Below are 23,629 nucleotides of genomic sequence, written 5' to 3'. Positions count from 1 at the left end.
AACTAGTCAGTCTCGGGCCGACCCACAACACACAGACTAGCTGCCAAACCACCTAAGAGGGTTTCATCTAGAGGAGCAGACCAGGCCTGCAGATCTAAAATGCCACAGGAAACACCAAGGGGCAGTCACGTAGAACAAAACCCATGTAAAAAACAATGCCTGCCCTATAGCCGGCAGAGTATACTCAGAGAGGACCTGCAGCAGGTTCCGAAACTACCCCAAAACCAATATGAATCCAGGGAGGCCCCAATAGCCTATACGGCCTTTGCACCACACATGGTTGCTTATTTGTAGTCTTTGTTGAACTGTTCAAGGATGCACTATATGGGGGAAAAGTGTTCATGACTCAATTTGGGTAGAACTCCGGGATCAGCACAGAGCGAACTGTATCTTAGATCTCATTATGAAAAGCTCCCCTTTGTCCAACAGCATAATTTGAATTGGCTATCATGTTGATCCCAATGTTGTTGTCCTTGCTGCAAGAGGACCCCATAGCTTTATCCTATCGGGAGCAAATGCACTACCTTTGGGGAAACAGACTATGGGGAATTGCTTTAGGTACCTTGGGACTTTTTAAAATGTGTGGCCCCTAAGGGATGGAGGATACAATGATCTTATTTTTTTGCTTTTGTTATGTACTGATCTGTTTGTGCTTCATGTACTTTCATGGCCTTACAACCAAATAAAGTTATTGACTGAAATTGGACCTCAATTGTAAAAAGAACATTCTGAAATACTTTGAGAAGTGCATGTGTTGCAAATAGTATTAGTTTTAATGGACTACTCTATTCCCTTTGTTTGAATCTTTTTATATGACTCTTTGTTTATTAAAATTACATTTAAAAATAAAACTTGAGTCAAAAAAGACACTCCATGAAGGCTGAGCCACAGATTATGTGGAAAATGTTGCTGCCTTTGTAAACAAAGATGGATTTATTTGTGTTTTTAAGACTTATGTACACCTTTATGGAGTACATGAAACCGCTCTGGTTCAGATAAATGTAGTTTATAGATTTTTTGAATTCATGTACTGTCATTTCTCCCATTACGAGATACATAACTCAAGTACAGAGAAGTAAAACGACTGGACCAAAAATGTATGATTTGAGGGAGCCATGAGTAGAGCCTAAGTCTCCCATAACCAGAGGCATTACTGTAGTCACCAGATTACATGATCTTCAAAAATGCAGGGACTTGCTGGCTTTCATAGCAACAGCAAAACAGTAGGTTTCCCAGCATTGTACGCCTGGCATGTGTTTGAAGGTGCCACAGCCTTACCGGCTTATCATTATGATCCAATCAGCCTTTACCTAACTTGAACATTTATAGAAAGTACTTTTATTGTCAGCATTCAGCATGAGGCTTAGTCCAGTAAATGAGTCCAGTAAATGTGCTGTGCAGAACACCGCACATAGTCATATCAATTGCACTGGTGAGCCCTGCTTATAAAATGGTGCAGCACTTCGGACTGAGCAAAATGTTGTCAAGTGGGGAGATAAGATTGGAACCCGGGTAACGCGAGACTGATGTCGTAATCCAGATCTCCTCTGAAGCAGGCACATACTGGCCTAAGTGAAAAACAAGAGAATTCCTTTTTTGAATTCCTTGTTCATTTGTTCCTTTTTAATACAGAAACAAAACAAAGAAACCCAACAAAAACTTGAATAGTATAAAGAAAATGTTACTTATCAGTAATAGTATTTCTGTAGACTGATCTGTTTTAGAGTCAAATGCAGATGCGCGTGTCGACTGTAGGAGCATGAAGGGTAGAAACAGCACCTGATACACAGTTCCCATTACACCCCCAATGACGCCTAATCTAAATCTGAGAAACAAGTAGGGACACTTCAGATTGACCACTAGATGACAGACTACGCACACCATGTGCATTAAAAAAATAAATTAAAAGAGATTCCAAGCTGCAGAAATGAATGTATAAAAGATACATTACATAACATGGAGTCGGAGTGAGCATTGGGACAAGCTATGTGCATTGGAGGGGAGGGTTCAAAAGGATGGTAATTTAGAGGACGGGACAGTCGTTCAATTCATGTATTAATGCACTTTGATAGAAATGTCAAGTAGACGACACACCATGTGGACATGGTTTTGAAAGCTCTGGCGTGTCACAAGAAGTCATTTTTTGTAGACTATGAACATCTTGCCAGTCTGTGCTATATCCCCACAAATAAGATTCTTTTGCATGCTGGGGGCTGTGCTCTCAAGCAAGCAATCACATTTTCTCTCAAAAATACTGAGATTCGAATTGTCTCATAGATAAGCATTGCTGCGATGGATGTACCCGTTTGGTATGGAAGAGAGGTGCTTGCACTGCTTGTGTTCCACAAGATGTGACAATGTCAAAAGATGCTTTTATAGCATAAAGCTGTCTTTGCAGTCTGGTATCTTTGTCCAAATGCACCAATGCTTCACAGCTCAGTATCCAACAGACCAGAGTCGGGTGTCTGGATGGATAGCACCTTCCATGCATGCGTATTGGCGATTTGCCGTTACTATATATTTCTTCTGTGGGGAGAGAGGTGCACACTCTGGTTCAGAACTCTCTCAGCCTAACAGTCCACTGGTGGTCTCCACTAAATACTAGCGCGCCTCTTGCACATGCCTCAGGCATTTCAATAAGTGTTCTTAGTTCAAACCAACTTCATTGCCACAAGGAATTTTTAATATAAATTCAGTTTGCTTGCAATATGTTATCCAAGGGTTGAATAGAGTGTTGATCCCAAAGAAAACGAATCAGTACCTTAATTAGGCTAACAAGATCATTTATGTGCAAGCTTTCCTGGTACTTCATCACTTCCTCAGGCAGGTATGGAATTGAGCCTTAAATGGCCCCAGCTGGAAATACCTTTTTCTTCATATATGGCCGGCTGTGTACCTGATTTGGAGTTTTACTCAGAGAGGCATGCATTAGATGTTGAACTCCACCACACATTACAGTTGCCTGTTCCCTAGGAGCCGGCGGGAGGCAACATAAAGTGGTGATGAGGGAGGATGGCTGTGGGAATGGGGATTACCCAACTAAATCTAATCATTGTCTCACAGCTAGCCTCCCTCATATGAGGATATAACCAATGGTAGGTACTGTGACAAATCGTCCATTCTCCCCAAGGGGGAGCCAGCCGCTGTGAGGCTAGGGAGGTGAGCCTGCTCCAACAGATCCTGCCTAGGGGTCTTGGCAAGTGGGACCTCACTGGGAGTGACTCCCCCTAAGGCAACAAGGACTCTCATTCCCTTTAGAAGACACTTTTTCTGCATATATGGGACTGCCTTATATTAAAAACAATGTGTCTTACTCATATTTTGATGCAGCATATGCTGGTTCAAGCAAGCTGTGGGATGAAGAGGGGCATACCTCTTTAAGAACAAAGCACTATGAAAGTAGGATGAGGAAGCCCGAAAGAAGCAAAGAGAAGAGTCCGCAGGGGATGCCCTCTTGCGTAAGAGTGCCTTGGAGAGGTGGAGCCAAGCAAGGGCGTGTAACCCGCAGCAATCTAGAAAGTGTAGTAGCCCTATCAGAAACGCCAGTGGGCTAGAGAGGTGGACAGCAGCGAAGCCGTTGTCTGAGCGACAGAGCAAGCAGCATCTGAAGTAGTGGCGTGATCATGGACATACTGTGGTGGGCCGGGCACCCATACAACAACGCCAAGACCAGCAGGGCTGAGGGCGGCACCAGCTCTCAGCGACTGCCATACAGTGAAGGTAGCAGCCAAGTAGTACGCTGGACCAGGGGCGAGAGAAAAACCAAACTGGAGAGGGGCAAGCGAGACACCACAGCGAAAGGATGGTCGAGAGAGCCGACCAAAGAATCTGAGCAAGTGCTCAGTCCCGCAAGTACCGGGGTATTCTGGAGTGGTGGAAGGTCACCAGGAAGACTTGTACTACTGAGTTGGGATGATAAAAGTCCTAAGTGTGATAAAGGAAGAGAAACCCAAGTCATTGAGACACCAGAGGAAATATTGAAGAATAATGACGAGTGTGAAGTATTAACTCAGGACAAAGACATTTGGGGTTCAAAACACCCGGGAGAGAATTCAACGAACGTTACTTGAAAACAAGTGTCAAAACCACTTAATAAAAAGTGATATGGCACAGTGTGAAATTAAAGTGTCGATTGAAATAAAACAATACAGACATGATATATTAAACAGTTCCCAAGATTGGAGAAATCTCAAAGTTTATCAGAAGTTCGAACCATAAACAATAAGAGGAAGAAGGTGGAGAGCATATGTGGAAAACATAAGAACAAGGGCCATGTGAATTACAGCCTAAGATATAGTTCCTGTTAGAAAGAGTTACAGGCACTCGTAGATCAGGCTCCCCGGTCTTATTTCAAGAGATCACCCAAAAGAGACCCACTGAGGAAGAAAGAGACATTTGCGTTTGCAAGAACATTGTTGAAAGCAGAAACCCTGAGAATAAGCCACAAGACAAAAAGGCAAAGGGGATGCCATATGACGAGAGACATTTGTTTGGCCCAGTTTAGTTATCGGTTATTAGTGGTAGGGATAGATAGAGATAGGTGTGGACAGAGGACATTTCCATTATTGACTTCCTGATGACAGACGAGCATCTTTAGGTTAGTTGATGAGGCAGGAACTACCCCACAGCAATATGGAGAGTTGTGCCCGTTTTTCCTCATCATTTAAATAAAATAAGTGAACATGTCCACCATATGTCCATATGCTTCTTCTAACCGACCACAGTACGCAACAGGGCCCTTTAAATATCATCCATGCACACCCAAATGAAATGTTGCACCCTTTATTTTGTGACCAGAAAACACCCAATCGGGGTAAAAGAAGAATTTCCAAGACCGTGGTCCCCAGTACGGAACCCGGAAAGGATAGTTTGCAGGGAGTCGTGAAGGTGCATGGAGATGCCCAGGTTGCAGCGCAGCAAAAGAACAGACCTAGCCCATTGGCGTACAGAGGCGGTGGAAGGTTTAGAAATTCTTCAAATCTTGCTGTAGGTTATGCAAAGATTGTCACACTTTTGAAAGAACTCACTCCTGACAAGTAAATGCGCTTTTGACATCCGGTAAGGCTTTAGAATGGCTCTCAGCTGAACCGGTCAGCATGCCTAGGGACGGTAAAATCTCCTTGTCTAGATGAAAGGCAGAGCACAGTTTGAGGAGAAAATCTGGATCCGACCCGGGAATCAGAGCCTCTAGAGTACACTGGAAATAAGGAGCCCCTTCTTGATAATGCACCTCAATCCCCAACCGAGAAAATGTCCAGAAAAACGCGGTGCCTTCAGGGTTACCCACTCCGTGTCAACCTGATAAAGTGGCTCCTAAGGAGCAGCCAGGTGGGAACATAAAAACATGGACAAATCCTATTGGGGGGGGGGGGGGTGTAGCTTTTTCTTATGAATATTGAGCAGAATTAAGTGTTGGAACACTTTGTTGAGCAGGTCGTCAAGAACCTGCAACCTGCCCCAAAGCTTGCCAAATGCCCTAATTGCAGCCCACTGTACCTTGAGGCTAGGCTCTGCCAACCCCTTACAAAAACCATCTAAAAAGAAAATCCAGAACCTTAAGGGGGTTCAGAATACGAAAAAAAAAATGGAGGCTCAGGGGCCTGCACGAGGCTTGGAAAGATGACCAACAATGTCAGTAAGCCCTGCTAGTAGAAGAATGCCTACCTTCGTAGACTGCTGTGTCCGAGGTTGTAGAGAACCCTAACCCTGTAAACCTTGCCTCTCAACCTCCAGGCCAAGAGCCCCTCTCCACTGGACTAGGATAAAGGGAATACCAGGGTCAGTGCTATCAAGAGCCCCGGTAGATGTGAGAACCAGGACTGTCAAATTGGGCACCATCAAATCTTGACATGTCCAATCAGATCCAATGCCTTTAGTGGGTACATTTTATACAAAAATGTGGGCACCACCAACTTATCCGGGCCAGCCCATTCCTTGCTGATAGAAGTTTTGTAATGCTCTTAATCATATGCATTATTTAAGCTGGCATGTTTTAACACAAAAAGTAAATTTCCTCCTGTGCCCTTGGAAAGACCAATGTTTTCCAGCTATGGTGCATTAATGATGGTCTTGCCTCAGGATATAGACCTCCCCTGCATCGGCATATGTCTCAGCGTTGTCTGGTTTACGGAGGGCATGCTCTTTTTCCAGTGCCACAACAATGGCCTCATCCATTAACGGAAGGAGTTCTGCCTTGGAGTTAGGCAACCCTGCGAAAGCTCCCAGTGTTCACCTCTGCCCACTTCCTCTATATAGTCTGGAGACCAGAGGTTCTCTGGCTCACGAAGGGGGTGAAGACTATATATGCTAGGGTTTGGCACATGAGTGGGACCCATCATATCAGGGGGAAAAAGGGGAGTCGACCAAATTAATGTCATTTTAACCACATAGAACAACAACTGAAGGGATGAGAGAGGCCAGCTATGAGGGACTGGATGGGACTCCGGCACAAGGCTGTGTGAAGATTTGTGGGGGCCTATTTGAGTATGATTCTTGTTACGTTATGTGTACTTGTAAAGTGCACGTTCGCCGAAGGGCATCATGGCGCTAAGCAGCAGAGGGACGGCAGCAGTTAGAGGGAGGGGCCTAAAACAGTAGTGGTTTCAAGGCGCAGTAAAATATGACATGGTCAACAGTGGCTCAGAGGGCCAATGGAAAGTCATTTCATGCCTTTGCAGCAGTCACAGAAAAGGCACAGCCACCAATACGCGACAGTCTGACACGAGGGGCAGACAGCAAGAGGGCAGACAGAGTGAAGAGGGCGAGCAGGAACATATTGTGGAAACATTTTCTGAAGATATTTCGCCCAAGTTTATAAAAGGCCCGGTGGACAATACACAGATTTGAAAAGAATCTGCTTCTCAATAGGCAGCCAATGAAGTTGTCTGAGGAGCAGAGAAATGTGTGCTCGAAAAGGAGGATGTAAAACCGATCTAGCAGCAGCATTGTGAAGCATCTGAAGCTGGTTTATGATAGTGCGGCTGGGCCAAAGTAGGGCGAGTTACAGTAATCAGCCGCGCTGAGAACAAGTGCAGCCACCGCAGGGGCTTGAAATCGGACTGGGATAAAAGGGAGAACTTTCCGCAGGATGCAGAGTTTAAAGTGGCCAGATTTACAAACAACTGCAACCTGCTCCGCCATGGATAAAGAGGATGACATTTTTACCCACCAATTTTTTACTGAGGAGGATGGCAAGGGAAACGGGCCCAGGGAAATTGGCCAAAACTCTGTCGTCCAGAAAGAGAGGACTGGAGGTTCCAACAACAAGAGCCTCTGTCTTATTGCCATTCAGTTTCAACCAGTTGGCCTCCATCCAAGAGACCAGGACCTCTAAACACCTCCTAAGCTGTGCCGCAGTGTTTGAACGTGTAAGATTCAGAGAAACCAAAATCTGTGCGTCATCGGCATAGGAGTAGTACCTGAACCCGTGCGATAGAATGTGAAGAAGTAGTCTAATATAAATATTAAACAATATAGGAGATAGTGCAGATCCCTGGGGGACCCCACATCACAGCAGCACTGATTTACGAGCAAAAAGGGGGAAGTGAGACCGACTGAGAACGGTCGGCCAGGAAAGCAGAGAACCAGTCCAGGACTTAGCCAGACAGACCAGCATTTGACAAACGCGAGATCAAGGTGCGATGATCAACCATGTCGAATGCAGCAGATGGATCTACCAGAGGCACTGCTCCAACTCCACCCTGATCGACCAGGCGGGCAAGATCATACAGCACAGAGTTAAAGACAGATTCAGTACCCCTCCCTGGCCGAAAGCCGGACTGAAAGAAATCAACGATTGCAGAGGATTCAGAAAAGGACGAGTGAAGGGGACACACAAGAGCCTCTAGAACCTTCATCAGAAAGGGTAGAAGAGAAATGGGACGAATGTTAGCAAGCACCCCAGGATCTAACTAAGGCTTTTTTAGCAGGGGGAGCACAAGAGCATGCTCCAGAGGGCTGGGAACAAATCCATCTTGAAATGAAGCATTAACTGCAGTGGTAAGAGAGATCAAGTCTCCCGAGATGTCTTTAAGCAGAGTCAATGGAATGGCATCAGCCGGGGAGGCGGATTTAAGTCAGTGAATATCCCCAAGTTTATCCTGACCAGAAAAAGTGGGAAAAGAGGACCATGTAGCATTAGAAACAAGCAGTTTGAGGGGAGTAGGAGCAACAGAGGAGTGTCCAACCACATCTCTAATGTCATTTCCGATAGTTTCAATCTTAGTGTGGAAAAAAAGAGGAGAGAGAGTCACAGGTCTTGCGAAGGCACTACAAGAGAGCCAGCCTTTATGGGAGTAGAAAGAGATTGGACCAGTTCGAACAAGGCCTTGGGTTTATTTACAGCGCTTTCAACCTTTTGACTAAAGAAGGATTTTTAGCAACAATTATTGTTTTTTGATAGACTGTCAAAATATGTCAAAATATGACATAAGGCCAGTTTAGCTTCAGTCGAGTAACCTACTCGACACTTCCTCTTCGCCAGTCTACAGCGCAGTTTTTCAGCTACGAGTTCATCAGAGAACCAAGGCTCGGAGGATTTTTTTTTTTCCCTTAATTGTCTTGGAGGGCCAGCAGATCAGCAGCCGCAGAGAAGGAAGCTTCCAGTGTAGTTAGGGAGCAGGGGCCATGCGAGCTGTGACTGAAGGGAAGCTACTAACTCATGATTAGTCATTTACGCCATATGATTCTTGCCCCACCACCCCTTGCAAAATGCTCAGAGGCACCAGCGGGGTGCCTAATAATGGATACAAAGAAATGCAGCTGGCATGTTAATCGCCAGAGATTATCATGAGGCAGGCAGCCAGTGGGGAGCTGAAACGTTGAATGTCCACTGAAGAGCCAGTAATTAAATTGCTCTTTGTCAGGAAGCTGCCAATGTGGACAAAACGCAGTAAAATGCAACAAGGAGTAACAAACGGTGCTGGATGCTGGGCGCAAGTAAAGGCAGCATGTAACGTGTGCTCTCCAAAGCGCACATTTATGGTCTTGAATTAAAGCACATTAAATGACAAGAATTGAAACATGTAATCTGTTGCTTTGTAGTAAGACTGCCAACCGGGGACAGCCACTTGGTGACCCCCTGGGCTACGACGGGGGCCCATTTCAATTGAACTGGGTGAAAGGCCTTGACACCGTCCCTGCACTGGCATACTAGCACGCTAATAATCATGCACGTACAGCAATGAGAATAGCACTTTTAATATTTTTTTTTAATCTGCTGAGCCTTCATATGTTAACTTTTTAAACATTAGAACTGTGGATGTACATACATTTACCAACATGTGTAAGGGTCTCCCAGGCCCCCCTTCATTCCTAATAACGCACATGATATGCTCATTCAAAGGTTGACAGCCCTCCTCTGGCCAAGGTGTGAGGTAGCCATTGAATGACACATAACTGTGCATGGCCTATGAGCCACAAGACTCCATTTTGTGTTAACTACCGACTCAATTTTCTACTAGGCCACATGTGAATGCTGAATGGCAGCCTGCACCTCTACCCTTCATTCTCTGCGCACAGCCAGCATGCCGACCCCCCACGTCCTCCCCTCTGCAGTCTCCACGGCTGTCCTGTTCTCACGGAAGCTTCGCCGCAAAGTATAGCAAACTAAACACTGTATCTCTCCTCTTCCTTTTACATCATTGCCCTGTGTGTGACCGGGCCGGAGCCAGGCCCTGGAAAAAACCTTCCATGTCCACAAACCTGCCTCTGCACTAGCAGACCCCTTCTAAAGAAATATAGACCCCAAGCCCCCTTAACCCCACACCTCTTTAATGTAACAATTGCAAGCCTCTCGCCCCTGTGCCACTCGAGTTCACCCCCATATCACTAATCCAATGTGGCCATATATTCTTCTTGTACTTACAAAGAGTAAAGCACCCACGTTAGACTCAAAAGAGATGCTCGATTCATGTGTTTTTGAAATACTGTGTTAGATAAGGCACCTGGCCCAATGAACCCTCAAACTCTTGGCGGCTCAGGTCAAATGCTTAGATGTGATATATATTGAGTATTGAAATTTATGTATGAAACTAAAATGCATGTGGCCACAAGGGCAAAGAGTTAGATAGAATGAAATACAACGGCGCGGACATCTCCTGACCCTGCACCCCTCCCAGATGAGCCAAGCTGACCCACGTGCTCCAAGAAGTTACAAAACGGAGCAACATCCCTACACAAATCATACCGTCCAGTCCCCTTCGCCCAATGAACACTACTTATTGTATCCCCTATAGTACACATCATAAATGACATGTTTTTTTTAATATAATGTGTATTTTCTGTTGTTTGGTCAGAGCGCTCTCGGAGTAGCAGAGTCCTCTGCGTGCCCCATTTTAACTTTATATAAAGACTTATCTTTTACCTCACTTGCACTTGGTCCTGGTCTCATTCCCTACTGGGGTGTGTCAATTAGTTCAGTTCCCTGTAAATAACTCATTGTCGCTATAAAGAGCTCTTTCTATCCCTACAGTGGGTGTTCTCGCCCTAGTCGTGCGCTGCTGTATCGCCTACAAAGGTTAGGGGATAGACAAGAGCTCGCCCTATCCTATCTCACTGCTTTCCTCAATTGCTTAAAACGAAGTGCACACTAATAATGGAAATCAATGTAGATATTTTTATTGTTATTGTTTCCATTTCGTGTGGCTTATCATAATCCTTTATTAAAAACAACAACTGGTCATATGGAGGGTAATTCTTCCATAGCTTCCTCAATGTCTTATTTTTAGTATTTTGGACATTGAAAGAACAGTAAAATTACTTAATATTGCTACAGGCCCATTTTCTCTGTATGGGTTCTGGGGGTTGGTACGTCGAACCAAACCACTTCTTGTCTACCGGTTTCAGCGGATGTGGACCAGCTCTGCGCTTTCTTCAGGACTTCCCTGTTCCTCTTAGTAATGCAGGGAATAGTTTAATAACAAAGACACTCTTGTCAATAGTTGTCTTGTACTCCTTCATTCATTGTGTGGAGGGCGTCTCAATTCTGACTCTGGGACTGCAAACTCTTCAGTCTTCTCTTCCCTAAAAGGGAGTACATGTAGAAGGGAGACTATCAATTTTGTGCTTGTCTACAAGCTTAATATCCTATTATTTAATGACATGCTAAGAGGAACGCTTACCTCTTCATATGTTGGTGTCTGTGGCCCGTAGATTGTATTACAAGGTCCCTCTGGAGTGAGCTAATACTGCTAGTGCTTCCTCGGTCTTCTATCTATGTATGAAAACAAGTGATAGGTGGATACCTGTTTACTACAGAGACTAGACCTTGTTGATCACTCAAACAATTCTCCACATGGTATTGAAAAAGGGGGGGGGGGACTTCATACTACTCACCCCAAATGGCGTACTCGCTTCGTGTTAGGTCAGTTGTTGAGTCCAATCTGGTATATCTCCTGGCCAATGATCGGTTTTAATAATCACTTTCCAATACCTATTTTCAAGGAATATATATGAGTCAAACCTCTGATCATACTGCCGTTCTAAAACAGGCACAAAACAACGCTTCAACACCGTTAGAAACGTATGCGTGTTCCCCTGTGTCTCAGCCAAACGTGCTATTAGGGATGTGCTATTAAACTCCTGTAGTTCATGTAACCACAGTGAAGCTACTTGGTGCAGTATATGTCTAGCTACAGTGGTCTATGCAGCTCTTATAATGCATGCAAACACAGTGGAACTACTTGGTGAAGTATCCGTGCGGGCAGCGGTGTAGCTGTGTGTTCAATCGGAGCGACCGTAATATTATACGGGGCTCGTAAGTGTATAGATGCGAACAGACGTTGGATGCTAAGTTAGAGCTAAGTGTAATCTGACGTCTAGATTTTATAGGATGCAACACTTGCGTGGGCAGCGGAGTAGCTGTGGAGTCAATCGGAGTGACCGTGATGGTGAACGGAGCTAGGCTGTCAAAATGAGCAGCCAAAAGGTGAATCGAGTAAGACAATTCAAAGCGACCATACTGCTGAGCGAAGCTCTTCAATATACGTGTGCAGCCAGACGTTCAATACTAAGTACAGTGTATTCTCATATGCAAGGCTGCACTGTATTGAGTGTGGCCCTAAATGCCACGCAACGTGCTGTATTTCGTCAGGGTCTTACCGCCATGTCCATCTTGGCAGCCGATTTCTTTGCACAACGGCGTGTAATGCGCCATCTTGGATTTCCAATGTTTATATAGGCTAATATAAGGTACGTGCCTGCGTGCCTTTGTTAGTCCATTTTTAGTGTTCATGGACATAGGGGACGTGTTGTGTTCGGCAACTCCTATATGTTGGGTGTCATTAATTTAGAATTAATTAATTACTGGGCTTTATATACCCATGGGGCATAAACGTCATTACCTGTATTGCTTGCCCGCAGAAAGGGTTATGATTCTTTGTGGTAGTTAATCATTCTACCTACTCAATTCAGCATGGACATTGAACCAAAATGCAGAGCCTGTACGTCTAATCACAATATATATTAATATTACTGATCTAGTAGAAAAATGTTTATTGAAAAATGCTCTCGTAATCAATGGAACGAATGGGACCACGAAATAGATGAGATCCTGGGTGCATTCCTTGATGATTCAGGCGCACCCATATAGGTCATATGGATTTCTGAATGTGACAGTATAGTATGGATGTACCTCTATTCTGCGTGTCAGATGTGACTCAATTCCCAAGTTTTTATAGGACTGCTAGTATCTGCCAGCATATTTCTTCATTTAGCCCGTTTTGGTGGCTTCCCAGTCTAAAAATCCATTGTTGTTCCCGTCTAAGCAGTATGGCTCCAATGTTCCCACCACGTTTTGGTACTATTACTTTTTCAAGGATAGTCCAGCTCATATCATTCTCTGAGTGTTTTTGAGCATATAGTGTTCAACCAGTGGAGCTGTGAGCCTCTTGCATCTGATATTGGATCTGTGTTCACAGATTCTAATTCTTACTGGTCGTGTGGTCATCCCCACATATTTATTATCACATGGGCATTGGATCAGGTATACTACGTGTGTAGTGTTGCAATTAGTGAAATTTCTTTGCTCCCATGGCATGTTCCATCCTATATCAATAGATGTAGATAGTTTTGTAAAAGGGCATACTGAGCAATTCCCACAAGGTGCGTGTCCTGTGGCTTTTGTGTCCTGCCAGAGGCATGGTTGATTATCGTTTTTGGGTAATTCCTTATAGGTATGTACAAGGCTGTCTCTTATGTTCTTCCTTCTTTTTACTGCAAATAGAGGGATAGATAACTGTTTCTCCAATGTTGAGGAGATACCAATGTCTCATAATTTCCTTTTTAATCCTGTTCACCACAGGTGAATGGCTGAAGACAGCTGTGATTTGGTTCTCATCTCTGGATTTCTTGGGATGTTGTGCAAGTGTGATCTCTCTGGGTATTTGGGCGCTCTTTTTCTCACATGTCGTATAGCTCTTGCGGGATAGTTCCTTTCTTTGAGACAATGACTCAATTTGTCTGCCTGTATGTCAAATACAAGCCTGGTTGCGCAGTTACGCCTGAATCTCAAAAACTGTCCAAACGGTAGGTTTTCGCGTAGAGTCCTTTGATGGAAACTGGTGAAGTCAAGTAACAAATTCCTATCTGTGGTTTTCTGAAAAACTGTGGTTTCCACCCTGTTTCCTTGTCTGGTCAGTTTCGGCTCCAGAAAGGTAGCAGTGTTCTTGCTGTATTCCGAAGGGAATTTTAGATATGGATTAAGTCCATTCAGCCAATTCAGAAATTCTTGTAGAGTTGTTTCAGTGCCTGTAAAGAACACCAGAATATCATCTATATATTGTCTCCAGCTCAAGATACTGTGTGCATATGGGTTCAGTTGGTCATATATGTGTCGTTCTTCAAAATCGGCAACATACAAGTTAGCTAGCGACGGTGCAAAGGTTGCCCCCATTGCTGTTCCTGCAGTTAGTTCGAAATATCGTTGATCGACCATAAAGTAGATTTTGGTTGGTGCCAGTTCCGCAAGTTGCATGATGAAATTGATGGGTATTTCAATGGGTGGTTGAGTAGCTCTTAGTATCTTCTCAACCACTTTCAGTGTTTCACGTTGTGGTATTTTTGTATACAGAGACTCAATGTCCATTGGCACTATCAAGATATCCTCACTCGGTAAAATGAGAGATTCAAGGTGGAGGAGGACAGCCGTCGTGTCTTTCGTATAGGATTTCATAGCTACAACTTCATCTTTGAGAAAGAAATCAACAAATTGTGACAGAGGTTCTAAAATTGCTTCTTTGGTGCCGATATAGCCTTCTGCGGCTGCTTCCTCAATTATAGGATCGATCAGGTTCTTCAGGGAGCTGGTTGGATCCATACCAAGTTGTCTATAGGCGTTTCAGGGTGTTGACCATCTTATTATAGTCATTTGTACCCATCACCACAATAGCACCTCCCTTATCTGCAGATTTTATTGCGATTTCAGAGTTGTTTTGTAGATCTTTCAGTGCCTTCTGTTCGATTTTACTCAAATTGTAGAAAGGAGTGTGGTCTTCTAATTCAATTTCTTCAATTTTCTTCAATATTGCTTTCTCGAACGTGATGGACTCAGGCGTAATTGCATTGGAAGGGGGATAGAATGTGGATCTATTACGCAGGCCGGTGGTATCCTGTGTAGATGTGGTAGTGTTGTTCGCAAAGAAGAATAGTTGATCACAATTAGAGTCATTGGGTTAACAATCCTGTCTCTACCCATACTATTATAACACAAAAAAGACAGAATATCTTTATTCAAAAGTTATTCCTCAAGCTGAGTTCCCTGTAAATAACTCATTGTCCCTATAAAGAGCTCTTTCTACCCCTACAGTGGGTGTAAAATTACTTAATACCATACTCTCCCCTGAAGAAATTGGGGTATTACAAAAAGGACTATCATTCGTCCCAACCACGAAACATGAGCCCTTTCAGGTCAGAATAGACCTAACGCAACTCATGAGAAAAATGTGTCTAAAACAATTTTTTGCGAACAACACTACCACATCTACACAGGATACCACCGGCCTGCGTAATAGATCCACATTCTATCCCCCTCCCAATGCAATTACGCCTGAGTCCATCACGTTCGAGAAAGCAATATTGAAGAAAATTGAAGAAATTGAATCAGAAGACCACACTCCTTTCTACAATTTGAGTAAAATCGAACAGAAGGCACTGAAAGGTCTACAAAACAACTCTGAAATCACAATAAAATCTGCTGATAATGGCGGTGCTATTGTGGTGATGGGTACAAATGACTATAATAAGATGGTCAACACCCTGATGGAGGACAGAAACATCTATAGACAACTTGGTATGGATCCAACTAGCTCCCTGAAGAACCTGATCGATCCTATAATTGAGGAAGCAGCTGCAGAAGGCTATATCAGCACCAAAGAAGCAGAGTTCCTCTGTCCTAAATTTCCGAGATGCCCTGCGTTCTATGCCTTACCTGAAATACATAAGGGCACCACACCAATACCAGGAAGACCAATTGTCTAAGGAATTGGATCAATTTTAGAACCTCTGTCACAATTTGTTGATTTCTTTCTCAAAGATGAGGTTGTAGCTATGAAATCCTATACGAAAGACACAACAGCTGTCCTCCTCCACCTTGAATCTCTCATTTTACCGAGTGAGGATATCTTGATAGTGACAATGGACATTGAGTCTCTGTAGTCAAAAATACCACAACGTGAAACACTGAAAGTGGTTGAGAAGATACTAAGAGCTACTCAACCACCCATTGAAATACCCATCAATTTCATCATGCAGCTTGCGGAACTGGCACTAACCAAAAACTACTTTATGGCCGATCAACGATATTGCGAACAAACTGCAGGAACAGCAATGGGGGCAACCTTTGCACCGTCGCTAGCTAACTTATATGTTCCCGATTTTGAAGAATGACACATATACTACCAACTGAACCCATATGCACAGAATATCTTGAGCTGGCGACGATATATAGATGATATTCTGGTGTTGTTTACAGGCACTGAAACAACTCAAGAATTTCTGAATTGGCTGAATGGACTTAACCCATATCTAAAATTCACTTCGGAATACAGCAAGAACACTGATACCTTTCTGGACCTGAAACTGACCAGACAAGGAAACAGGGTGGAAACCACAGTTTTCCAGAAAACCACGGATAGGAATTAGTTACTTGACTTCACTAAAGGACTCTATGCGAAAGCCTACCGTTTGGACAGTTTTTGAGATTCAGACGTAACTGCACAACCAGGCAGGAATTTGACATACAGGCAGACAAGTTGAGTCATCGCCTCAAAGAAAGGAACTATCCCGCAAGAGCTATACGACATGCGAGAAAAAGAGCACGCAACATACCCAGAGAGATCACACTTGCACAACATCCCAAGAAATCCAGAGATGAGAACCAAATCACCGCTGACCTCAGCCATTCACCTGTGGTGAACAGGATTAAAAAGGAAATTATGAGACATTGGTATCTCCTCAACATTGGAGAAACAAAGTTATCTATCCCTCTATTTGCAGTAAAAAGAAGGAAGAACATAAGAGACAGCCTTGTACATACCTATAAGGAATTACCCAAAAACGATAATCAACCATGCCTCTGGCAGCACACAAAAGCCACAGGACACATACCTTGTGGGAATTGCTCAGTATGCCCTTTTACAAAACGATCTACATCTATTGATATAGGATGGAACATGCCATGGGAGCAAAGAAATTTCACTAATTGCAACACTACACACGTAGTATACCTGATCCAATGCCCATGTGATAAAAAATATGTGGGGATGACCACACGACCAGTAAGAATTAGAATCTGTGAACACAGATCCAATATCAGACGCAAGAGGCTCACAGCTCCACTGGTTGAACACTATATGCTCAAAAAACACTCAGAGAATGACATGAGCTGGACTATCCTTGAAAAAGTAATAGTACCAAAACTTGGTGGGAACATTGGAGCCATATTGCTTAGACGGGAACAACAATGGATTTTTAGACTGGGAAGCCACCAAAACGGCCTAAATGAAGAAATATGCTGGCAGAAACTAGCAGTCCTATAAAAACTTGGGAATTGAGTGACATCTGACACGCAGAATAGAGGTACATCCATACTATACTGTCACGTTTCAGAAATCCATATGACCTATATGGGTGCACCTGAATCATCAAGGAATGCACCCAGGATCTCATCTATTTCGTGGTCCCATTCGTTCCATTGATTACGAGAGCATTTTTCAATAGACATTTTTCTACTAGATCAGTAATATTAATATATAATATGATTAGACGTACAGGCTCTGCATTTTGGTTCAATGTCCATGCTGAATTGAATAGGGAGAATGATTAACTACCACAAAGAATCTGAACCCTTTCTGCGGGCAAGCAATACAGGTAATGACGTTTATGCCCCATGGGTATATAAAGCCCAGTAATTAATTATTCTAAATTAATGACACCCAACATATAGGAGTTGCCAAACATGACACCCCCCCAATGTCCTTGAACATTGAAAATGGACTAAATAAAGTGACGCGGTCACATAACACGTTTCCAACGTCCATAAACACTAAAAATGGACTAACAAAGGCATGCCTATATAAACATTGGAAATCCAAGATGGCGCATTACACGCCGTTGTGCAAAGAAATCGGCTGCCAAGATGGACATGGAGGTAAGACCCTGACGAAATACAGCACGTCGCGTGGCATTTAGGGCCACACTCAGTACAGTGCAGCCTTGCATATGAGAATACACTGTACTTAGTATTGAACGTCTGGCTGCACACGTATATTGAAGAGCTTCACTCAGCAGTACGGTCGCTTTGAATTGTTTAACTCGATTCCTCGTTTGGCTGCTCATTTTGACAGCCTAGCTCCGTTCACCATCACGTCACTCCGATTGACTCCACAGCTACTCCGCTGCCCGCGCAAGTGGTGCATCCTATAAAATCTAGACGTCAGATTACACTTAGCTCTAATTTAGCATCCAACGTCTGTTTGCATCTATACACTTACGAGCCCCGTATAATATTACAGTCGCTCCGATTGAACACACAGCTACACCGCTGCCCGCACGGATACTTCACCAAGTAGTTTCACTGTGTTTGCATGCATTATAAGAGCTGCATAGACCACTACAGCTAGACATATATTGAACCAAGTAGCTTCACTGTGGTTACATGAACTACAGGAGTTTAATAGCACGTTTAATAGCACATCCCTAAAAGCACGTTTGGCTGAGACACAGGAGAACACAAATACGTTTCGAATGGTGTTGAAGCATTATTTTGTGCCTGTTTTTAGAACGGCAGTATGATCAGAGGTTTGACTCATATATTCCTTGAAAATAGGTATTGGAAAGTGATTATTAAAACCGATCATTGGCCAGGAGATATACCAGATTGGACTCAACAACTGACCTAACACGAAGCGAGTACGCCATTTGGGGTGAGTAGTATGAAGTCCCTCCTTTTTCAATACCATGTGGAGAATTGTTTGAGTGCTCAACAAGGTCTAGTCTCTGCAGTAAAGAGGTATCCACCTATCACTTGTTTTCATACATAGCTAGAAGACCGAGGAAGCACTAGCAGTACTAACTCACTCCAGAGGGACCTTGTAATACAATCTATGGGCCACAGACACCAACACATGAAGAGGCAAGCGTTCCTATTAGCATGTCACTAAATAATAGGATATTAAGCTTGTAGACAAGCACAAAATTGATAGTCTCCCTTCTACATGTACTCCCTTTTAGGGAAGAGAAGACTGAAGAGTTTGCAGTCCCAGAGTCAGAATTGAGACGCCCTCCACACAATGAATAAAGGAGCACAAGACAACTATTGACAAGAGTGTCTTTGTTATTAAACTATTCCCTGCATTACTAAGAGGAACAGGGAAGTCCTGAAGAAAGCGGAGAGCTGGACAACATCCGCTGAAACCGGTAGACAAGAAGTGGTTTGGTTTGACGTACCAACCCCCAGAAACCATACAGAGAAAATGGGCCTGTACCACTATTAAGTCATTTTACTGTTCTTTCAATGTCCAAAATACTAAAAATAAGACATGCAGGTAGCTATGGAAGAATTACCCTCCATATGACCAGTTGTTTTTAATAAAGGATTATGATAAGCCACACGAAATGGAAACAATAACATTAAAAATATCTACATTGATTTTCATTATTAGTGTGCACTTCGTTTTTAGCAATTGAGGAAAGCAGCGAGATAGGATAGGGCGAGCTCTTGTCTATCCCCTAACCTTTGTAGGCGATACAGCAGTGCACAACTAGGGCGAGAACACCCACTGTAGGGATAGAAAGAGCTCTTTATAGGGACAATGAGTTATTTACAGGGAACTCATCTTGAGGAATAACTTTTGAATAAAGATATTCTGTCTTTTTTGTGTTATAATAGTATGGGTAGAGACAGGATTGTTAACCCAGTGACTCTAATTGTGATTAACTAGTGTGTCAATTAGTGTCTTTTATTTAGTTATTTCACTATAATTGTGGGGAATGCCAGCTTTCATATGCTATGTTAATTTTCTTTATACTGCGTACATCACCAGCCTAGTGGTAATTACGCACAACGTCCACACATTGCTTTTTCACAAGTTGGGCATGCTCGGTTAATTTCAAATGCCAGCAGTCAACATTTTTAGCAAAAGGTTGAGTGAAATTAATATCTTCTAAAAAAAAGAGCATGCTAAAATTATTTTGCAATTATGTTGACTCTGGAAATGTAGTGAAATCAAGCCATAGATTGACCTAGAACAAATATAGACATGATTATTAATACTGAATACATGTCTGATAACCTCCCTGTAACTTTTCCCAGTTCCACTCGAGCCAGCCCTGGTCTTTGCTTCCAATTGCATGCGTGAACTTTGTAGTTTTGTGTTTCCCATTGCAAGAGGTGGGCCTACAAGTCCCAGCATGCAAGAGGGGTCAGGGGCTGTGTAGGGGGCAGGCCTGGATCAAAGATTCCGCAGCAGGGACACTTGGCAGCAATGAGTCCCATTGTTATTTACATGCTAGTGGTATCTTTAATTCCGAAACACCTGTGTTTGGAATCAGGACAGAGCTGTTTTAAAAACAGGTTGTTCAAATCCGATCATGTACCCCATTGGGTATGCAATATTAGTCATAACATCACGGATTTAAGGGGGTCGGGGCTGAGCCCTGGCTGTCTCCCAAAAACGTGCTCAAACCGGGAGTCACATTACCCGTCAGCCCTGACAACCATTGTCATATGTTGCACTGGGCTAGTACTTAGGTGGAGGATTTCGTTTGTTTCATTCATAGACTGCTTGCCACATAAAAGCCTGTCAAAGCGCATAACGGGCTTTATGTGTCAAGCAGTCTATTGTATAAAACGAAAGAAATTGTGCACCTATGGAACAGCACAGTGGCTGCAACACTGGTTTGTCAGCAGCAGGGCTCGGGACGGAATCCCAATCATGAGACAATAAAAAAAAGCTATTTTCAGCCGAGCCCTGCTGATGCCAAGGCTCATGTGCCGAGGGGCCACCTGGCTGCACAAGCACTTTCCTCTGGGAAAGCCATGGCCAGGTGTGACCTCGCCTGACAGGGGCCGAGATGCCGGGTGTCTGTGGTTGGGGGCGTTGGTAGGGCTGCAGAGGCCGCCCGTGATCTCCCTCTCATCAGGAGATTTGCCTTTCCTCGCCACCGCGGCCCATGCCATGCTGACGGCTGCAATGTCCGCTGCACCATTTACCTTTCCCCGCCCTGCAGGAACTCTGTGTCTGTGGGAGGGGTGCCGGAGGCAGCGGTACGGCGCTCTCTCTCTCAGTGAACCTTACATATTTGTTTCAGCGGCGGTCCCGCCGCACTGATGACACGCTCCCCCAGTCGGGAGATATACAAATGAATGTAGCGGATGTTGCGCTCCATTCCCTCTCCCCCATGAAGGATCCGTCGCCGGCATCGGTCCTGTCCGCACCCTGGGCAGGCTCCCCCAGGCGGGAGTAGGTGGAGTTCATTGGGGCGGGAATCAAAGTGACAATTACAGGGCAAGCACTGTTGAGTCTCCCCCAGGCAGGAGCCCTCGCAGGCAGCAGTCCGGGCCGTGCCATGGCAGGCTCCCCAAGCAGGAGTCATCTTGTTCGTTGCATGCCGTGGAGGCATGCAGATCAGTTGCAAGTTGGGGACTGCGGGGAGGCCGTGCCCCTCGTTGTGACCACCATCTTGGCCCTGAGTGCCATGCACACCACAGGTTCTCCAACGCCATTGCATGCTTCGCCAGTCGCATGGCAAGGACAGGCTGTGTCCTTCCTGTAGCTCTAGCTCCTCTAGGATCGAGCTTGGTTGTGCTGACAGCATGGCGAGGACAAGGTCGAGACCCTTTCTGTTCAGGATCGGCGGGGCAAAACGGGGGAACAGCGTTGCACTTCAATATCATACAATTTTGGACTTTGCCTGCTGGGCACTGTCCTTCTCTACACCGCACACACGATAATATGGTTTTATGACCATGTATAGCCGCTCGCTGGTACCATTAAGACCCAGTTTCCTAACTCACGTGTGCAGCTGGTGATCCTTTAGAATGGAACAGTTGGTGAACTGGGTGATGGGTGCATCGGAAACGGACTTGTTGGACGGCATGGCTTACGGCTGCAGAGCTGGAGCATCAGGCAAGAACAGCTGACATCTCCAGGAAGGAAAACTACAGTGAGCAATTCAGAGAAAATCAGCTGACAGCAACCTAAAGGAATTGCACAGTTGTAGATGAGTTCCTGTTAGAGGAACGGACCTAGCAAGCGCCATCACGTGCCATCCACATTACTTTTCTTGCACGGCACACCCTACATCTCGTGAGTTCACTGCGTCACGTAATTTCAATGTAGTCTACGTCTACACCCAATTCTACCCCGTGATATTTTAATGAGTTGGAAAGCCGGAGCCGGGACAAGGATCTTTCCTAAGAGCAATTACAGTCGTTATGCCTCCGAAGTGTTCAAATACAAAGTAGTGGAACATTGTTCCCTGCTGACCGCCACCCCGTTCCATACCAACCCAATATCCATGCTGGCCAAACCTCCAACCACCCCTGCACCAGTGTCCTGCTTTTCCTGCATAGCACTTGCACATGATCTGATACTCGCCGGTAATCTTCATTACTCATGGTCCTGCTCTTCCTCGTCGCAATACTTACTTCCTGAGGCCCATGCCGCCGACACAGGACCTTCTATTTCTTCTTTTGTATAAACTCCCCACCCCCCTTTTGTCAACCCTCAGTTTTATTATAATCAAGCCGGAGCATGGGACCCTCCCCGCAGCGAGGGAGATGAGGGTCATCAATACTGTGACGAGAAAGAGTAGGACTCAGAGTAGTGAAGATTACTGGTAAGTAATCAAAGCATTACCTCCATATCCACTCTCCCTCGTACCAATACTTACTTCACATACCAGAGCAGCAACTGGGAGAGGTCCCAATGAGGGATAAAGACAGAAGTTCAGCAACACAAAGCACAACTTTTTTGACTCCAATAATCACATTCCAACAGACAAAACACCAACCCCAAAAGAACCATTCCCGGAGCAGGAGACATTCAACCATATAGTGGTTGACAAAGGTGCTCTGATCTGCCCAGATGGCAGTCCTACAAGTCTGCGGAGAAACCCCCTCGAGCAACCGCCAAGGAAGCAGCCGTACCCTGGTAGAACGACCCTGAACGTGGTCAGGCACAGCGAGGCCAGCAGCCACGTAAGCCATGGATACCACTGTACGGATCCACCGGCTAATGGAAACCACCATGACCTTTTGCTGCCGCACCAGCGGGGCCAAAAGTCACCAAGAGACTATTAGACTGCCAGAAAGGGGCAGTTCAAGCCAAATATTCTAGAACCGTGCACCGAACGTCAATGGCATACCAAGCCACCTCGTTCGGCGTCTGTGGATCCTGAAAAAACACAGTTAGAACCAGATCCTGAGACGTGTGAAACCGAGACACAACTTTAGGCAGAAATTTTGGATCACATCGCCAAACCACAGAGTCTGGCAGAACTCTCAAAAAGGGGGGTCAACGCAACAGAGCCCAAACCTCCCCCAGCCTACGGGCAAACCAGCCTACGGGCAAACATGATAGCAATCAGGAAAGCAGTCTTCAGAGTAAGGTGCTTGATATCAATTTCCGACAGGGGCTCAAAAGGAGGTCCCTGAAGGAACCTCAAGACTAGAGGGAGATCCCAAGGGGGAAGGTCCGTATGGTACAAGGACAGGAAGCAGAGAGACGCCGAAGAAACTTCCTCACCAAGACCTCCCCTCCAGGTGGCCATCAGAGACAAGCCAGACCAATCTAAGTAGCTTCACAGACGTTCAGGACTAAGTCTCGGGAGGGGTGAGAGTGATCGGAAGCCCACAATGAGCACACACAGCAACAAACCACAAATGACTCCTAGACAAGTGTATATGAAAACATATCTATACATTTATTGTCGGCCAGACCAAATAGAAACAAGTAACTTTAGCAATGAGAAAAAACAGATATCATACAAATCCTCAAGCTATACAGTATATATAACATTACATTTCCTAGTGCGATTTAGTTATAAGCTACAACCACAACCTGCAAAGAAAGGGTTAAGTTTAGTACATAAATGGCAATAGGTAATCCTTCAGAGTTTGTTCCCTAACTTT

The 23,629-nt window shown here is 44.6% G+C and overlaps 1 protein-coding gene across 1 annotated transcript in view; it reads right to left on the bottom strand.

The window, feature by feature from the left end:
• The window catches only part of AMDHD2 (amidohydrolase domain containing 2), a 296,791-nt gene extending 275,069 nt beyond the window's left edge, over positions 1 to 21,722 (bottom strand). Inside the window, exon 1 of the mRNA XM_069646953.1 lies at positions 21,512 to 21,722. Within this exon, the coding sequence (XP_069503054.1) occupies positions 21,512 to 21,594 (83 nt within the window). The 5' untranslated portion in view covers positions 21,595 to 21,722. The remainder of the gene's footprint in view (positions 1 to 21,511) is intronic.
• Between the last annotated feature and the right edge of the window lie 1,907 nt (positions 21,723 to 23,629).

The sequence above is a fragment of the Ambystoma mexicanum genome, chromosome 2q, assembly GCF_040938575.1.
Source record: "Ambystoma mexicanum isolate Mex_15411 chromosome 2q, UKY_AmexF1_1, whole genome shotgun sequence".
Taxonomy (NCBI): Eukaryota; Metazoa; Chordata; class Amphibia; order Caudata; family Ambystomatidae; genus Ambystoma; species Ambystoma mexicanum.
This window is presented reverse-complemented; position numbering and strand designations above follow the sequence as displayed.